General features: G+C 34.7%; 1 protein-coding gene across 3 annotated transcripts in view; it reads right to left on the bottom strand.

Annotated features, from left to right (window-relative positions):
* Positions 1–3,034: 3,034 nt before the first annotated feature.
* LOC125652041 (fanconi-associated nuclease 1-like) overlaps positions 3,035–18,612 on the bottom strand; it is a 16,005-nt gene continuing 427 nt past the window's right edge. For 2 of the 3 annotated variants that reach the window (XM_048880936.2, XM_048880937.2), the window contains exons 2-16: positions 16,483–17,202; positions 15,508–15,672; positions 15,118–15,258; positions 14,412–14,613; positions 13,791–13,925; positions 13,594–13,692; positions 13,373–13,507; positions 12,471–12,699; positions 10,963–11,124; positions 10,716–10,869; positions 7,535–7,731; positions 5,718–5,816; positions 5,481–5,609; positions 5,180–5,285; positions 3,035–4,988 (exon numbers count right to left, since the gene is read on the bottom strand). In XM_048880936.2, coding sequence (XP_048736893.2) covers positions 4,954–4,988; positions 5,180–5,285; positions 5,481–5,609; positions 5,718–5,816; positions 7,535–7,731; positions 10,716–10,869; positions 10,963–11,124; positions 12,471–12,699; positions 13,373–13,507; positions 13,594–13,692; positions 13,791–13,925; positions 14,412–14,613; positions 15,118–15,258; positions 15,508–15,672; positions 16,483–17,194 — 2,700 coding nt within the window. In that variant the 5' untranslated portion in view covers positions 17,195–17,202 and the 3' untranslated portion in view covers positions 3,035–4,953. Of the gene's footprint in view, positions 4,989–5,179; positions 5,286–5,480; positions 5,610–5,692; positions 5,817–7,534; positions 7,732–10,715; positions 10,870–10,962; positions 11,125–12,470; positions 12,700–13,372; positions 13,508–13,593; positions 13,693–13,790; positions 13,926–14,411; positions 14,614–15,117; positions 15,259–15,507; positions 15,673–16,482; positions 17,203–18,612 lie in introns of those variants that run through there. The other variant, XM_056165906.1, reaches the window with a different exon arrangement.

Genomic DNA, 18,612 nt, shown 5'->3' with positions numbered 1-18,612 from the left:
TATCTCTAAAAATGTTTATATGATATTCCATATAGATTCTATAGAAAGTATCAAGGTTCTTACTGGAGCCATAAAAAGCCCATGCTGTAATACACCCAAGGACTACTTTAACACAATCATAATGTTATCATTTTATAATTCAAACAAAGTCAAAACTGGAAACCAACACTGTAAAGTTTAAGTTATGGAAGATTCTAAAGAGTGAATACCATGTGGTATTCAACAGGGTCTAGATCCAAAGTATGAACTTAAATAAATACAAGAGGCCCGTGGGCCACATCGCTCACCTGAGTCACCTTGGCCCATATCTGAAGACTTTCCATATATATTTGCATGTAAAACCTTAGTCCCTATTATGGCCCAAACTACCCTTTGCAAACTTGAATCTACACTATGTCAGAAAGCTTTCATGTAAATGTCAACTTCTTAGACCCAATGGTTCTTGAGAAGAAGATTTTTAAAGCTTTTTCCTATATTTGTATGTAAAACTTTGACCCCCCCCCCCCCCACTTGTGGCCCCATCCTACCCCCTGGGGGCCATGATTTGAACAAACTTGAATCTGCACTATGTCAGAATTTTTCTTGTAAATATCAGCTTTTCTGACTCAGTGGTTATTGAGAAAAAGATTTTAACTCTATATTTGTATGTAAAATGTTGATCCCCCTTGTGGCCCCATCCTACCCCCGGGGGCCATGATTTGAACAAACTTGAATCTGCACTATGTCAGAAAGTTTTCATGTAAATCTCAGCTTTTCTGGCTTAGTGGTTCTTGAGAAGAAGATTTTTAAAGTTTTTCCCTATATATTTGTATGTAAAACTTTGATCCCCCCATGTGGCCCCATCCAACCCCAGGGGCCCATGATTTGAACAAACTTGAATCTGCATTATGTCAGGAAGCTTTCATGTAAATCCCAGCTTTTCTGGCTTAGTGGTTCTTGAGAAGAAGATTTTTAAAGTTTTTCCCTACATATTTCTATGTAAAACTTTGATCCCCTCTTGTGGCCCCATCCTATCACTGGGGGCCCTGATTTGAACAAACTTGAATCTGCAATATGTCAGGAAGCTTTCAGGTAAATTTCAGCTCTTCTGGCCCTGTGGTTCTTGAGAAGAAGATTTTTATAAGATGCCAACAAATTTTCACTAATTTTTGATTATCCCCCCTTGGAAAAGAGTGTGGCCCTTCATTTGAACAAACTTGAATCCCCTACACCTAAGGATGCTTTTTGGCGAGTTTGGTTGAAATTGGCCCGGTGGTTCATGAGAAGAAGATGAAAATGTGAAAAGTTTACAGACAGACGGACAGACAGACAGACGGACGCCAGACAAAATGTGATCAGAAAAGCTCACTTGAACCTTCGGCTCAGGTGAGCTAAAAACAGATCACCAATACATCATGAGAATGCACGATTAAATTTATTTGGTTAATTGGTTTTTACTATGGAGCAGTCGTCATCAGAACAATCACACACAAGTTAAATTTACTGACGTAAAAAGTGCAGCTTACATTGCGATAAACAAAAAAATGCACAAGTTTTATACATTTTGTGGATTTGCTTAACAGCGTAAATGTATAAAAGATATGATTAGTTTATAATGTCTTTCAAGTACTGTATAAATGTATATAGTACGTAAATGAGAATATCATATTGTGTAACTGAAATTCCCATATTGTATGCACTATACTTTTATACATTTTGTAGAATATAAACCTTCCGTATTTTTTGGTTTATGGCAACGTCAGCCACAATTTTCACAAGGGACGTGAAGACTTTCCATAGCTATGCTCTATTATGGGTTTTAATTGGCATAAAGTAATTAGTGTAACTGTGATGTGCACACTTGTACAACATAAAACACATCAATTTTGCAGGGTTTTTTGTGTATTCCTTTAATGTATTTTGTTTTGATGCTTTTAATGATCATCAGAAGAAAATGTATAACACAGTAATATACTGATGAAAAATCTCCTTTTTATTTTTTTCATTTCCAAAATGTCATTCAAAATGAAGTATAGATAAAGTTTTAAATTTTTTTTACTCCTTCTGAAACCTGATGCATACTTTTCTGAACACACATCGTATACATACATATAGATTCAGTTAACTAAATCCTTGTCTAATTTGCCAGGAATGTTCATAAATTTAGCTGAAAACTCCGGTAAGAATAAAGCTTATATCAAAAGCATGTGTATTTTATACCTGTGTAGTTATGCTACTAATGATAAGTGTGATAATTCTGCTGATTTATCTGCAATAGCTAAAAAAAAATTCAGGAAGAAACTTTTACCCATATGATTATCCCACTATACTCTAGCATAGAAATAAAATTGAAAAACTTCAATCATTTCTTAAACATGTAGCCCATGGGCCACAATGCTCACCTGATTCACCTTGGCTCTGCTGTTGCAATTTTAAAAAGATTTTGATGCTATCTTTATCCATGAAAAGCCCCAAAGGGTCACTACATAACCAAACTTGAAATCACACAACATGGGGATGTCTCAATGTTCATGACCAATATGACCTTGCTGTTCTAGATAAGGTCAAGGTCACAAATCACAGTATGGAATGAAATACATTTATTTATCCCCCGTGTAAAATTTTTATCCCTCCACTGTGGTCCCATCCTACTTCCAGGGGCCACAGTTTTAACAAACTTGAATCTACACTATACATGAGAAAGCTTTCATGTAAATTTCAACTTTTCTGGCCATGCAGTTTTTTGATTTAAGATAATTCTAAAATGCCCCCACCCTACTTTTGATTTTTCTTAATTATCTCCCCTTTGTAGGGAGCATGACCCTTCATTTGAACAAACTTGAATCACCTTTACCTAAGAATGATTAGTACCAAGTTTGATTGAAATTGGCTTAGTGGTTCTGTCCTTAGGGCAACCACAAGAGATTCATACACACACTGACCATCTGTAACGCAAGGGAAGGTTTAGCAATTATAACACAACCACAAGAGATTCATACACACACCGACCATCTGTAACGCAAGGGAAGGTTTAGCAATTATAACACAACCATTGATAAATTCTTCTTTATTATAATTATCTTTAAAAATGCGCCAATTTTGTTTATAACAAACAAAAGATCTATAAAATAAGTCCAATGTACAAACACTAATAAAACATTAATTGTACAAACACAAATAAAACAATAATTGCCCAAACACAAATAAAACAATAATTGCCCAAACTGAGTTGAGTACTGATTGTGAGGTAACAATGAACACAAAGAAAAAAGTATTGATAGGCAGTACAACCATTTATATATCACTACTGATAGGCAGTACAACCGTTTGCATATCGCTATCTTAATTGATAAACTGAAATCTTAATCAACTTGCAACTGTACTTCTCAAATTCATTACATAAAATATCAACTGTATGAAACACAATTCAGTGCATTTATACATAATATACGGTATATATAATTTTCTAAATATTAATTTGAGCACCAATCTTCTATTAATCACTTTGCATATAAGGACGACAAAACTAAATCCACTCTTCGACTGAGATTGCACACAAACTTAGATGTGTGAGAGATAATCTTTGATGAGTGAATTCAATTACAAAATGATACGGTTACTGGCACATCTCCCAAGGGAGAGTGTCAAAAGTTCCACTTTTCATATCGAATGTTTTGACTCAAAGTCCTTCAAATATTTTTCAATAAGGATTTCAATCATATTTAAGTTTAAAACTAATCAAGAGCATTTATTATCCATTGAAACTGAGAGAGAAAATAACATGACTGCAGCTAGAATTTCTGTGGGGCACATTGCAAAGTATATTTTACACAAGAATGTATTATGAAATCACATCAACAGAATAGATTGGATTAGTAAACACATCTACAATATGATTGAATAATTCTGAGCTTTCTGATTGGCCGAGATTTAACATACTAAAAAAAATAGAACATTATGTTCATCTCCACGTGCCTTTGAGGTGAATATAACATTTGATTTTTCCAACGACAGACCAAAAATATATTGGGAATTTCCAAAATGATACAATTGGTCATTATTTTTTTGACATCCAATGAAAACTTGTGTATCTAATCACTTTCGACAAGGTCTTGCACTCTAGCTGTCAGCAAAGATGACCAACTAGGCTCCAGCCAGTTTCAATGTTTTATGTTATTCAATTATATAGTAAAACTTCTTAATCAATATGATATTTTAACTACCCTAAAAGCACAATATTCATCTTGCCATAAGGACTTGGTGAATATTTTTCTCATATAGCAAAAGCATCACATTAACCTAAAAAATGTCAATCATTGTATAATATAGTATTTACTATAAATTACACAATATTCATAATACATGAATTTATACATGTGATAGAAACAATAATTCATTAAGCAAAACAAGTTAAAACTTGTTAATCTATGTACCGGTATGTCAATTAGGTTACCATTATTCAACCAAATTTGGAGCACATGTATAGGTTTCTGTGCAGAGCTCATAAATTAAATTTGTTGTAAATCTGTATTTAATGATATTTTTTTTCTTTCTACAGTTGTCCTTTAATACACCATTTTGGCATCTAGTGCAGTCACAGGAATGCAAATTAATTTTATGATTACTAGGTGTACTCATAATACGTGTATATGCACTGAAAGAAAGTTCACAAATCTCACTACCATTGGAATACTCTACAAAACTCACAGTACCAGTTTTTAAATGCATATCATAATTCCATATCACATAAACTTCAAACATATACATCACATTCACACCAGGCTTCGTAGCCATACATGGAACATCATGAGATAACAGATTCATTTTATTACATTACATGCATAACTTTGTTCAAAATTAACACGTGTTGTGTTAATTTAAAACATGCAGGAACAACAGAACATTACCTACACGAGTCACCTACACAGGTCACAGGTTACCTACACAGATCACAGGTTGTTTTTTATCTGGGCACTATGTGGATGATTTTAACCTCTTTGATCCAACAGCTAAAAGCAGAATAAAATGAACTAATTACAAACCTACACACAATATTGCGTAAAGTCAAGAAGGTAGGTAGATTTTATTCAATATTATTTTAGAAGATGAATGAGTGAAAGAAGACATCAATTGTTTGGTACATATATAAATCCAAATAATTGTCAGCATAAATGTACAAAAATTCTGTGTCATCACTGACCTTTGACATAGCAGACTTCAGCATCCACCCCAAGTGACACCATGTAGTCTATCCACAGGATCTGTTTGTGAGAGAGCCGGTCATTGGGACCTTTCACTTCACATATCTGTGGAAAGGAGACGCTGGCTTCAGACAAAGTATTCAATCACTTTCATTCAATATATATGATATAATCTAAATTAAACTTACTGATAATATCTAACGAAGCATGTGCTACATTTGTTTTGAAAGAGACTATACAAACACAGAAAACATTTCATTAATCAATTAATTCTCCCTGTCAAATCTAGTTCAGCCCTACCTTGAGAGCACCTGTTTGTGGATTCCACAAGGTCAAGTCGGGAAACCCTGACCGCGTGTGTCTGGGATTCTTCACAAACCGCTCCAGGATCAGGGACAGTCTTCTGCCTCCAATACAAGAAACTAAGCCCTAAAGAAAACCAAAAATATTCAGTCACAAGCTTGGACTTCAATGATTTGAAAAACAGATAACACAAAGAGGCCTTTATTTACAATTGTCAGCCATAGGAGTCTTCACCTGTGCGTGACTGAGACACGAGAACCTCTCCCAGTTTAGACCAGCGCACATCACTCCACAGTGAGCCTCCCATACAGCGGTCATCATTGTGTGTAGCTCCTGGGAGTAGAATGTACACAAAGTTAACATTAATGATGAGAAGTTAAAGAGTAAATACTGTTTGAGAGGTCTCTATAATCATCATGTGTGGTCATACTACATGGTAGATCACTGAAAATAATAATTTTGGTATTGAAAATATTTGGTGTAGAAGTCTGGAAAGAAATATAGTTACATAAACTGTATTTCATACATTAACCTATTCACATTATATTTTGATGGCTATTAGCATTGGTGGATCCAGAAATAGAGGTAGTGGGATTGCAAACCCCCACCCACCCCCACATCGGTATGGTATACAGAGTGAGAAAGAGAGATATCCCCTACTCTCCTGAAATACCAAAATCTGTGGGGCAAAGTTCTGAAGGGCAATTATTTCCACCTGCTAGAAAGTACAAAAGTAGGCACCAATGTATGTAACACAAACACTGTTTTGTTTCTGCTGAGGATCAAACTCAGGACCTCTAGCATCACAGTCCAGTGTTCCACCACTAAAGGGTTAACCCACCAGCCAAACTAGTAGGAAGGCCATATATCTACATGTAAGTGATATTACCATATTAATGCCAATCCCCCCCCCCTTAAAACTTCAAACTTCTTCCTAAAACTCAGATGAACACACCAGCCCTTCCACTCTCTTGACATTTTTTAAATCTGCCCTGATTAAGTATCAATGTTTGAAATTTCATCAGTTACACATGCCTCTTTGTATTGGAATTCCGTTTGCTTGCTGGATTTCACTTGAATTGGTCTCTGACTACTTGCTTATTTGGTAATCAGCAGTTATCGAGCATTAATTATTAAAAGGTCACTAGTACTGCAATACCATTAGTTACAAAGTCAGTTTGGGACATAATACGTAGTCATCCAGGCATGAAATGGGAATCCGTATTGGGCAAGGCAAAGCTGAGTCCCAATACGGATTTCCATTTCATACCCTCGATGGCTCCATATTATGTCCCAAACTGACCTTATAACGAATTTATCCCGCTGAAGACCTTTACAAAATTTGTTAAGATTTCAGTAACATCTTTAATAAATATCATTCAATTATTAAATTGAATTCCATATAAATGTATTACATTGAAAAATCAGTCACAACATCAAAACATCACAGTTAAAAATATGAACAATAACATTAAATGAGCAAATCATGTATGTTGAAACTTAATGCAGACATACATTGAAAGCTATGGTAGCTGTTAGACCTATATACTCTTGCATAGAGACGGTGTATTGAAATTTCGGGGCATCATATAATTCGTAAGTGATGTCACAGTTGCCACACTTTCTGAAAATTTCGGGCCATCGTGTGATTAGCTAGTGACGTCACAGTTGTCAAACTAACACACCCTCCATGTGGAGACGTAATATAAAAAATTTCAGGGCGTCATGTGATTAGCTTGATTAGGTAATTATCAACAAATTTGTCTGAAGCGGGATAATCGCATTTATCCTAGCAATCTGGTAATCTCTTTGCATTTCTCACTATTTCTCAGTGCTTTATATTCAGACACATTTTTCATAAATCACTTCAGCAGACAGGATAATATATAATTCTATTTGTAAGATATATGAGAACTTTTACTACAGTCTCTTGTAGACATATCTGTAGATGTGCTTGGCTATACACGCATAACAATGAACTAAAAAAAGACAAAACATCGAATTGGCAATCACAATATTGGTTACTATGGTTACGAGATAGAAATACACACCTCCACTGTGGCCTTGTTAATTTCGTCCAGCAGCTGGTCGATGGCTGACTTTCGATTTGTGTAAAACAGGGTAGAGTAGAGATCCAGGGGGTGTGTCTGATAGGCTGAGTGAAACACGTCCGGAACATCCATAAACAGAACATCCCAGAAAAACAGACCAAACAAGTTAGACAGGATGGAACCTTCCGCATGTAAACCTGAAAAACAGACCAAACAGGTTAGACAGGATGGAACCTTCCGCATGTGAACCTGAAAAACAGACCAAACAGGTTAGACAGAATGGAACCTTCCGCATGTAAACCTGAAAAACAGACCAAACAAGTTAGACAGGATGGAACCTTCTACATGTAAACCTGAAAAACAGACCAAACAGGTTAGACAGAATGGAACCTTCTACATGTAAACCTGAAAAACAGACCAAACAGGTTAGACAGGATGGAACCTTCTACATGTAAACCTGAAAAACAGACCAAACAGGTTAGACAGAATGGAACCTTCCGCATGTAAACCTGAAAAACAGACCAAACAAGTTAGACAGGATGGAACCTTCTATATGTAAACCTGAAAAACAGACCAAACAGGTTAGACAGGATGGAACCTTCTACATGTAAACCTGAAAAACAGACCAAAGAGGTTAGACAGGATGGAACCTTCCCCATGTAAACCTGAAAAACAGACCAAACAGGTTAGACAGGATGGAACCTTCTCCATGTAAACCTGAATTACAAAATTATGCTTAGAACCCTTTTTTCTCTTATATTTCATATATGAGATATCCAAGGGTTCGAGATATTGAGGTTAAAATAAATAAAGACAAGAGGCCTGCAAGCCTTATCGGTCACATGAGTCTTGGTCAAAAGTATCACTAGTCCCAAGGGCTATGAAATCTACAGTCAACTCTCGATAAACTGCCACCTTTTGTTCTTTTGAATTCATGGCATTATAACAAATTCGGTGATGAATTGAATTTCTGCCATCTTGGGGAGAAAGACTTACTATTCTTGGATATGTAAGAGTTATCTCGTATTTTTTTCTCAAATTTTCTAACATGATTGAAATAGCGTTATCAATAAAAAGGCTTCATTCCAAAACAATATATATACAAGACACATATACACAGTATGTTCCAAGTTATCTAAATAAATTGTCCAGTGTCGGTATTTAGTGCACTGCATGGCTGTTGCCTGGCAGGTGAGCCGTCATTAACTGAATGCAGATCAACGAGTATTTCATCCTTTGCAGCCAAAATATCACCCATTGTCCTCCTTTTTATGGATTTGACATATCCATGGTATTCAAAGTTCAACTATATGGATGATTTGGGGTGGGTGGGGGTGTTCAATTCTATTATGCTATTTCACTGACTTTCAGTATAATCATGAAGACCCATTTTACAAATTTCAATAACAAATTTCTGAGCATCCACTGCTCAATGCACAAACTGTGATGATGGGGCTGCCATTTCTCAATGCACTTAATTTTCAAACCTGAAAAACTTATATGTCACACAGGTACCAAATAGTCAAACTTCGCACACATTCAGCAACATATTTTAGAATTAGAGTAGTATTTTTTTCTCTCCCCTCCAATACTACTCTTTTAAAGAAAAATTTAGATATCTAAATACCAGAAATCCAATTTTTGATTGCATTATTCGGCACTGTGATGCACTTTAGAAATCAAGATATCTAATTAGAACACACATTAAACCTGTGACATTTTTAAATGCTGTTTACCTAAATTAATTGTTTGTTTAATGTGAATTTCATTAATTTGTAGCCTTGGTTTTGCATTCAGTGACGAATGTCATGACTCAGAGTTTGACACTAAGGCACGTCCGACCTACCGAGTCTACTAAATGATTAGGTAAAATGTCGATTTACAAGTCCGACTGGTCATGTTGAAGAAATAAACAAGAAACTTTACTTTAAACCATAAGATATTTTATTCTTAACTAAAAAAATAACTGTAAAGAGTTTACAGGCAATTTTGAACCGCGTGATGACATAATCTCTATTTTTAGTTCTAATATATAAGTCGCTGTCAGAAGGATGTTTTACGACATTTACTCGATATTAAAGTGTGTAAATTTATGTTTCGGATAAATATATATAAACTGAATTTATTTTCATTGGAAAAAAAACCAGTTTATTTTAATTGAATATACTAAAGTGTCTATCAAATTAATAAATTACGTCATAAACAGTCATTTTTCGGTGTTGACACATGTGCGGGAATGTCTCTATATTCAAATACGACTTCTCGTCCTCAAGGAAAGATGTCCTGAGAGAGAAAAAAGGAACAGGTTGGGAAGAAACAAAGCAAGGCTTATGAAATAGAAATTTTAAAAAAGCGGTTGAGGTCATTTTATTCTAACAAATGGACTAAAGAATTTCTGTGACGGGTAGAATTTAAAGAAACAGAAATTGCGTTTAAAAATAAAAGCATCAAATTGAATGACGAGACTAAAGATTTTTTTAGAGAATTAAGTACGTTTTAGTTCAAACTTAATGTATGTCATTTGAATTAGGTATTTAAATATGGAGAAACAATCAGGGTTTGGGTTTTTTTCTGGAAATTTGGTCAGGGCTAGTGGATGTAAGGTCAGGTCTAGCAAAAATCATTTGAAGTAGCCTGACTGGTCTTGTGCTCAAAAAAGTAAATGTCAAATCCCCGAGACTGTACCTGGAATTCAAATGAAGATCATTTAACAACAGGATCTCACATTATTCCAAATTAGAACTATTCTATCTGAATAAAATATATTTTTTGTTGCTAACTGAAATTAACGGCCAACCAGAAAACCTGTGGTTTGATTGAAGCTGTATAGAAATCCCACTGGTACCCTCCTTAAACTGTTGTTTCAAAAGAAATGCATTAGCACACAGAATGATTAAATCTTCCCCAAAATTTTTATTTATGCAAAGGAATTTCGTAGGATCTATGATTGTAGTGCATCCTTAAGAATGGAAGAGGACAGTTGTAACAGCTCAGAACTTGTTGCAGTACAGTACTAGTGTTTTTATGTCTATTGTTTTGTTTATTTTTATGCCTATTGTTTTGTTTATTTTTATGCCTATTGCTTTGTTTAATATCTGTTGTTTTAATCATAGGTACAGTACATAAGCCCCTGTGAAATAACCGTAAGAGATTAAATACTTTTACAAATCTTCAGCTTTACCCTCTGGGTATCCATTGTTCTTGTAGTGCTCCAGGACCAGTTCTTCCACACCACAGAATGTGAGCTTGTCCTCGTCTCCATCGGGGTCTGCCATGATGAACTTGTACCGCATACCAGGCATGTTGTCCGACAGAACTGTGCCTTCAATACACACCTAAAGAACACAGAAACAACAAATTATGTGTGTGAAATGTTGTTCTAAATTCCATCTTAGGTTAAGTTTACATCTTGTAGAGAAGTCAAGTACCTCTGGTGTTGCTTGAACACTTTCATCTGGCAGGTTTTTCATTCTGTTTTTGAACTTGGACTTTGGGACAGTGCATATTTTCTCTGCTCTCAGATAAAGAGCCAGTCGTCTGCCAGCCATCACAGTCGGATCCTTCAGTCCATTTTCTACTGCCTCCAAGGCCTGCAAAATGTGTAGGAATAACAAAAACAGAACAGATAGCAGTCCAACTTCTGCAGAAGCATATACCAGTAAGCAGTATAGAATATCAAATTTGAAGGGACAATTAAAGTGTATTTACAGCTTCGGACTGTAAGGATTTATTAAAGGTGAAACCATACACCATATGAGAAAAACAAGTGGTGGAGATGTACTAACTTCAAGAAATTCTTAAAGAATCCAAAACAACCTTCTATTAAAGAGAGGCTATAGCGATAATGAAATCAATCAAAACCTACAAGCAGTACTTGATAACTACAATCGAACCACACAAAAAAGCCAAGGTATACCCCTCGTATTTGCCATCAAATACAACCACGAAATACACGAAAAACAAAAGCTTCTAAAATACTGGCACATCTTCCAGAGACATAGATGTTTTTTTCTGATATACCTATTGTGTCATATAAACACAATAAAAATTTACTGGATATGCTCAAATCATCAATTATAGAATGATGAAATTGCACGATAATTGTAAAGTGCAAATATACTCCTGATGAGGTTGATTTGCATGCCGTTGAAATTCTATCTATTCATTAATTATTGCATTATCATAACCTCGTATCACACCATAAAAAATGTAGTGTCAAGTTATTGTTGAGGTACGTGGCTGATGGGGGCCATATATTTTCATAGTTAATAAGAAAAGATCATTTTAATTCTCAATTATATATTGCAATACATATCACGATACAGTTAGAAATATCACAATATGAAATTTCCAGACAATACCCAACCCTATCTATAAGACAAGTTTTGGCTTTTCTAGTCCAGTGGTTCTTGAGAATTTTTTTCTTAACAAACCACTTTAATTTCTTTTTTGTTGTTTTATTTTTTCTTTCTTTTTCTTTTGTTGTTGTTTTTTTTAAAGAAAATTCATTTGGAAAGGATCTCTGAAAGTAAAATTTAAGCCCCATTATCTATAATTCTTTAAAATATATTCTTGATTCCTCCACCTGCTTACTATTTAAAACAAGCTGTCAGTCACTCATGACCTAATTAGCAACAGGGAGACCAAATTCATTGATGGCCATTGTAGTGAAAACATGACTTGGTATTTAGCAATAATACTTCCCTGGGTGTCTACACCTGGAGATTTATTGGTCTGTTCTATGATCAGCTGCAATTATCAATTAAACTCATTAGACTTTTTCAGTTTTATTGTGGTCTGTGGAGTTTGAGTTTTCTCGAGTCACCTGTAATAACTTTTTTAATTTCATTGTCAGAATAAACTTGTATTCTACATAAATTAAAAAAAATGCTGACAACATACTAGGTATTGGTCTGAAGAATTCCAAAGGGTATACCTTTTCTTGATTTTTAAGGTGAGCATCATAGTTGAGAGCAAGTCTTTCCCACCAATGGCCCCTGTAGTCCACACAATACACCTGCTGACTCAGCAGCTTCCTCAGTACTGCCACTGCCTGTGTGTATTCCTTTCTCCTCTGTAGGAGTTCTACCCCTTGATTTATAATCCGGGTGTACACACTCAAGGCTGTGAAAGGTCTCAGGAAATCTGGCAATGTTTTATCATAGCTACAACAGATCACACAGTATTTGAATTGCATAAATAGGCATGAAATAAGGGTTTTGCAGCTGATGGGTTTGCATATAAGTGCTTTGCACAATGTCTAGCTTCAATGAGATTTTTTTTTAAAAATCTTGAGAAAGAAAATATTTTACAAAATTTTTCAATTATTTCCAGATGTTTTACAATTGCCTTCATGAGCTGAAATGGTCATGAAACATATCATGTATGGTAACTTTCGTAAAATCAACATGTTAAAAGATAACTCCTTAAAACACAAAATTATTCAGAATTGGCAAATCCCAGTAGACTTTTGACTTCTATGTATGACCTTCATAAAGGCTTAACTTTCATTTTGATCATATCTGAAGTCTCTATTTCAAATAGTTCAAAACTTATGCAAAACAGTAGAATGACCTAAAATATGCTCCATTTTCAATTTAAGAGGCACAAATCTTACACATCATTTACTGTAAATCATTATATTGTCTATGCATCTATTTCTGCAATGCTGCTTTGTATCAGCAAAACATTACTTTTGTGAACATTGAATTTATCCACTACTATACAAACTTTCATAAGAATTTTATTCTCATGTCGGGTAAACTCATTAATAAAAATGTAAATGTCATGATTAAAAAGTTATTCACACTACCATATATCTAAAGACTAGGGTCATACTTTGCTAAGCCTTTGTCCTTCTTCAGCTCTTGAACTCTCTCTTTTGCTTCAATATAAACTGAATATGCACCTTCAAAGTCATTTTTCTCCAATTTGCTCCAAAGATCAGCCTCCATCAAGCAGGCCTTAGAGAACCTACAGAGAATAATCATAATCAATACGGAAAATGTTATTTTAAAAATAAAACTGCACCACACAAGATACACGCACTGTGTTATTACCTCAACACTGATTCTCTGTCTTTAAATATCTGAGTTTCTCTGTTGACATTAAATGTCGGATAGACAGTGTCACCAATGTTAACCTGCAACATTCTGAAACTGAAAAAGCAAATACAGACTTAAAGATACCTACACCAAAAGGAAAATCACAAGCATCACGATCGAAAAATCTGAATTAATACATGAAATGAACTAACAGTTGACTTTGTCCAGCATTGGCATTGTCGTCATCTAGAATGGTGTCTGTAAGGGAGAAAAGCATTATCATCCGGACGAAGACAAACCGTGGCTCCTCACGTAAAGTAACACACGGCCCTAGAAGTTTCTTCACCCTGAAAAAGACAATATTTCAACAAGAGCACTGCAAACGGTCATAATAATCCCATGAAAATGCTTACATAGGGTGCTTTTCTTAAGCCATGAGTTGTAGAACTTTGCTTCAGGTAGTATCAGCCATCATCAGGCTGTGACCATATAACAATAATTTTCAAATAAAGGGGCAAAACTCCTGCAAGAAGTCGAAATGAATCAAAATTGCCAAAATGGATCAAAATTACAACATGACCTATAGCAATCCACAAAAAAGCTACATAGCAAGTTTCAGATTGATATGTGACAGAGAAAGGAAATTAGAAACAGAAAAACTCCAAACAGACAGAAGGACAGACATCGCTATACTATAATACGTCCCGTTTAAAGACGGGCATATAAAATATGATGTACTAAAACATTGTTTTTCTAAATCACCATCTTAAATATCCCCATTACAATACCAGTAAATTCAGTAATGGGATAATATTCACTATTTTAACTTGTACCTCTTCAGCATCACTCGGTGAGGATCATGTCCTGATACTTTAAACATTGATCCTATTGTATTGCCTGTACATTTCTTAAGTAAAGCTGGAATGATGGTCTTTTTGTTTGCAATGGAGGTCAGATGATATGTTTTGGCAAATGATTTTAAATCTGGAGCAGGCAGTAGATTAAGACCTTTCTCTAAGTCATCAAAATCATTTTCTGCAAAGAAAGTGAAATAGATGTAATTATAACTCTTTCAAATGCACAATCAGCAAACATTCACTGCTCTCTTGATTTTGCATAAAGCATTACTGTTCATATGAATAACACTCGAATGTTCTTTAGATTAATATGAAATTTCTGAAGTACATGGAAAAACATCTTGTAAAATGTTCCTGGTATTACAATTATTGTAATACAATACATGTAGATGACAGCCTCATACTGTACACAACTACATTACTATACACTTCTATATTTGTACCAATACACTAAACAATAGTTAATGCATTTAACGCATGCCTGATGCAGCAATATTGTAAAAATACTGCATTTGACTGTGTAATATTTAATAATATCTGTGCTACAATGCAGAAAACTCATTTTCCTCTACATATTGCAAATGCTAAATATCATATGTTTACAGTGTATGTCAAACCTAACATAACTGGGAGATTTGAAAATCATCCCTCTATAAGCAATTTGATCTTATAAATAGATAACCATTCATGAGGAAGCCTTGCTGGTTGAGCTCGCTGAAGACGGCGTTAAGATCTGCCTTGATTTCTGGATACTTAATCTGTTGCTGTGTCAGCCATTTCCATTTTCTACCAAACAACCTCACATACAACTTCTGAGCGGGTTCTATAAAGCAGAGATCGCTACGTCATCATGTATTTCTAGTTTCTTTACTAAAATCTTATTTCAAATTTACAACATTATAGAAATATGCACCGTTGAAAGAAATTATCGAAGGCCAAATGACCCAGTCAGGGAAAAAAATCAAAATGATCCGAAATGAAAAAATAATCTTGTCCACTCATTATTCTAAAACTTCGAATTTCATTCAATGAATCCCTCATGTTCTTGTATTATTTAGGACTCTACACTTACCTGTAAGCTCTTCAAAGACACTGACAACCTTCCTGTCATCATCATTAAACAGCTTGGAATTATCCTCACAGGAGAGAATAGTACAAATAATTGTTCGAAAATTTTCTAAATAGTAGGGAGTCCTGATTACATTTTCTTCCTCTCCATGGAAATCTGACTTTACACCTATCAAAAAAAATAAAAACAATGGGAGGAATGTAAAAATCAAGAAATATGTGTCCCCTGTGTGGCAATATTTAAAAGGATTACCTTTAAATTTAGAATGTCTGCATTAAGTGTAATAATAGTGAAAAATATGAGGGGCCACCACAATACTAAGTTTGATCTCAAGATACTGAGTAGATATTTCCAAATGACCAGTCATTTGAGTTAGGACTTTTGACCTTGTGACTTGAAAACTAATCGGGGTGTGGGACATTATCTACTCTTTCAGGGGTACCAGTGTACCAAGTTTGAAGTCTATCATTAAAGGGTTACATGATACTGAGCAGAAATATCCATATGTCCAAAGTAGTTTGACCCTTGACCTTTAAATCATTAGGGGTAATCTACTCCTTGGATCATACCAGTGTAACAAGTTTGATATGTGTCAATCAAAGGGTTCTCATGATACTGAGCAGACAATATCTTACTTTGTCCAATTTGACCCTGTAACTTGTTACCTCAAAATCAATAGGGGACATCTACTTTTTAGGGGGAACCATTGCATCAAGTCTGACGTCTATCAAGCAAAAGGATATTAAGCAGATCTACTCTTTAAGTACAACCAAAATATCAAGTTTGATGTCTGTCAACTTAGTGTCAAGCAAAGGGCTCTTGAGATTTTGAACAGACAACACTTGGTCTACCGGCTGACCAACATACTGACTATTAAAAAGTCCCAACCAATATGACCCCTTTTTTCAAGGGGGGGGGGGGGGATAATAACAAACAATCAAGTTTAATAACACAGATTGAAGCATAGTAGTAACATACTGTAGCTTTTTGTTAGTGAAGTGGTCACTGGACAGTTCACTGGATCGTCCTTATTCTGTGTTTCCTTGTCTCTTTCTGACTCTGTTTCCCTAGAATTTGAAGGATTACTACTTGGTAGACCTTTTTCAACATTCTGTCCACTGCTGCCTTCACAAATCTCACCATTAGTCTTCAATCGTTTTTGGGTCAAACTTGTATCTTCAACTGAAGATGACTTCCGCTTTCTAAGTGAAAGTTTCTTGTTGGAGTTAATGTTAGTATTCACGCTAGATGACCACACTTGTGGATCAGCTTCAACAGTTTTATCTGACACTTCATATTTAACATTAACATCTTTCTCGGCCTGAGATTCTGTCTGATCACACCTTTCAATGTTAATCTTTTCTGTTTCTGCTAAATGTCCATTTCTGTTTGATGTGGAACATGATGTGCTGTCATCTTCTCCGATCTGACGTTTCCTTAAGCTTAACTTATTGACGAACTTTGAAGTCTTTTCTTTGGGAGAAAAATATTCTGATACTGTTTCTGTATGTGTTATCAGTACTGCGTCATCATCATCTGTTGAACTTGAACACATAACAACTTTAGCCTTGTTTACTTTACTTGTATTTGCAACCTGTTGCTTCTTGAACATAGAAGTTATTGTTTGGACACCATGCTCTTTCTTCTTCTGTGGACTTCTTGTCTTTTTTGTCTTTGATTTTTCCTTCATAGCTTATTCTAGATAATAATAATTAAACAATTTATTAAAGTAGAATTTTTTGACTTCTCACTAAAGAAGATATCAATTATTGTTGATACATGATATCATGTGATACCCTAATTAAGTGAAACTGCCATTTAATATCAATTCGTGAGAATTTAAAAAAAGACTTAAATGTATATAAATTTGAGATAAATTAATAAAAACGAGAACTCTAATCTTACCAGAACAAAGAGTAGCTTCTCAAAAATCAAAACCCACATCAATTTCTCGTTATAATAGGGAATCTAAAGTATTTAGCACAAACAGAGTGTTTTATTCAAATATCTATTTGTTCTATTTGTGTGAACTTGGTTCACAACATTATGGGGAGATAGTATAAATATTTACTTAATAATTAAACCCCCCAAAAAAAAAAATAAAAGGAACACTATTTTAATGAAGAACCAATTCCTTTCATAAACACTTAATTTTCTGTCTCGGCATCTCTGCCAGCATCAATGTTTTGTACAAACAAAATGAATTTGCTGCTGCTGCACAATGTATTGTAAGAATTGTAATCTTTTTGAAGAATTGAATACTCAGTCTTATAGTCAGTCTTAACTTTGGGAATTGCCTTTGAAACAAATATTAACCATTGTGCATTACTTCAAGATAACTTTCTTATTCCTCATTTATAATCAGAAATCTACAGCATTTGTTACTCAACGATGACCCAGTCCTAGGAAGTACACATATACTGTAGTTTCCTCGTTATGTGTCATTAATTAATATTCACATCAAATGACAAGAAACCTCATTCACACGATTAAAATCCTCACATTTATTTATAACAAGAGATGTTTGTAAAACACATATGCCCCCCATGGTGCAAAATTGAAAAGGGTTATACATACACACATCATTTAATTGAGAGTAGTATCATCAATTCAAAATATTGAGCAGACAATATCTTCCTATGTCAAGAGTGGATTGACCATGTGACCTAAAAATCAATAGGGGTCATCAACTCCTGAAGATGTACCAGTGTACCAAGTTTGATGTCTGTCAAGCAAAGGGTTCTCAAGATATTGAGCGGACAGTATATTCCTATGTACAGTTTTAGAAACATGTTAACCCACTGCATGCATAAACCACACTCTTCGGGTAACAGTACATAGCAACAGTTGACAATGCATGACAACGGGTACCATTATAAAAATTGTTGCACGTATGGTTAAAACATTCAGTATAACAAAAAATATTGCATGTTTTGTAAAGTAACATTTGAAATAGTCACCCCGCAGCGCTAAAAAACATTTTTGACCAAGGCTGTGCTTTTCGAGGGAGTGACAATTTCAACATGTAATATTTTTATAATATCAGTGTTTTAAGAAATATTAATGTAAATTTTCTGTTAACAAATATCGTTAAGGTCGAACCCTGTC

This window comes from Ostrea edulis, chromosome 5, assembly GCF_947568905.1.
Source record: "Ostrea edulis chromosome 5, xbOstEdul1.1, whole genome shotgun sequence".
In the NCBI taxonomy this organism is placed as follows: Eukaryota; Metazoa; Mollusca; class Bivalvia; order Ostreida; family Ostreidae; genus Ostrea; species Ostrea edulis.
This window is presented reverse-complemented; position numbering and strand designations above follow the sequence as displayed.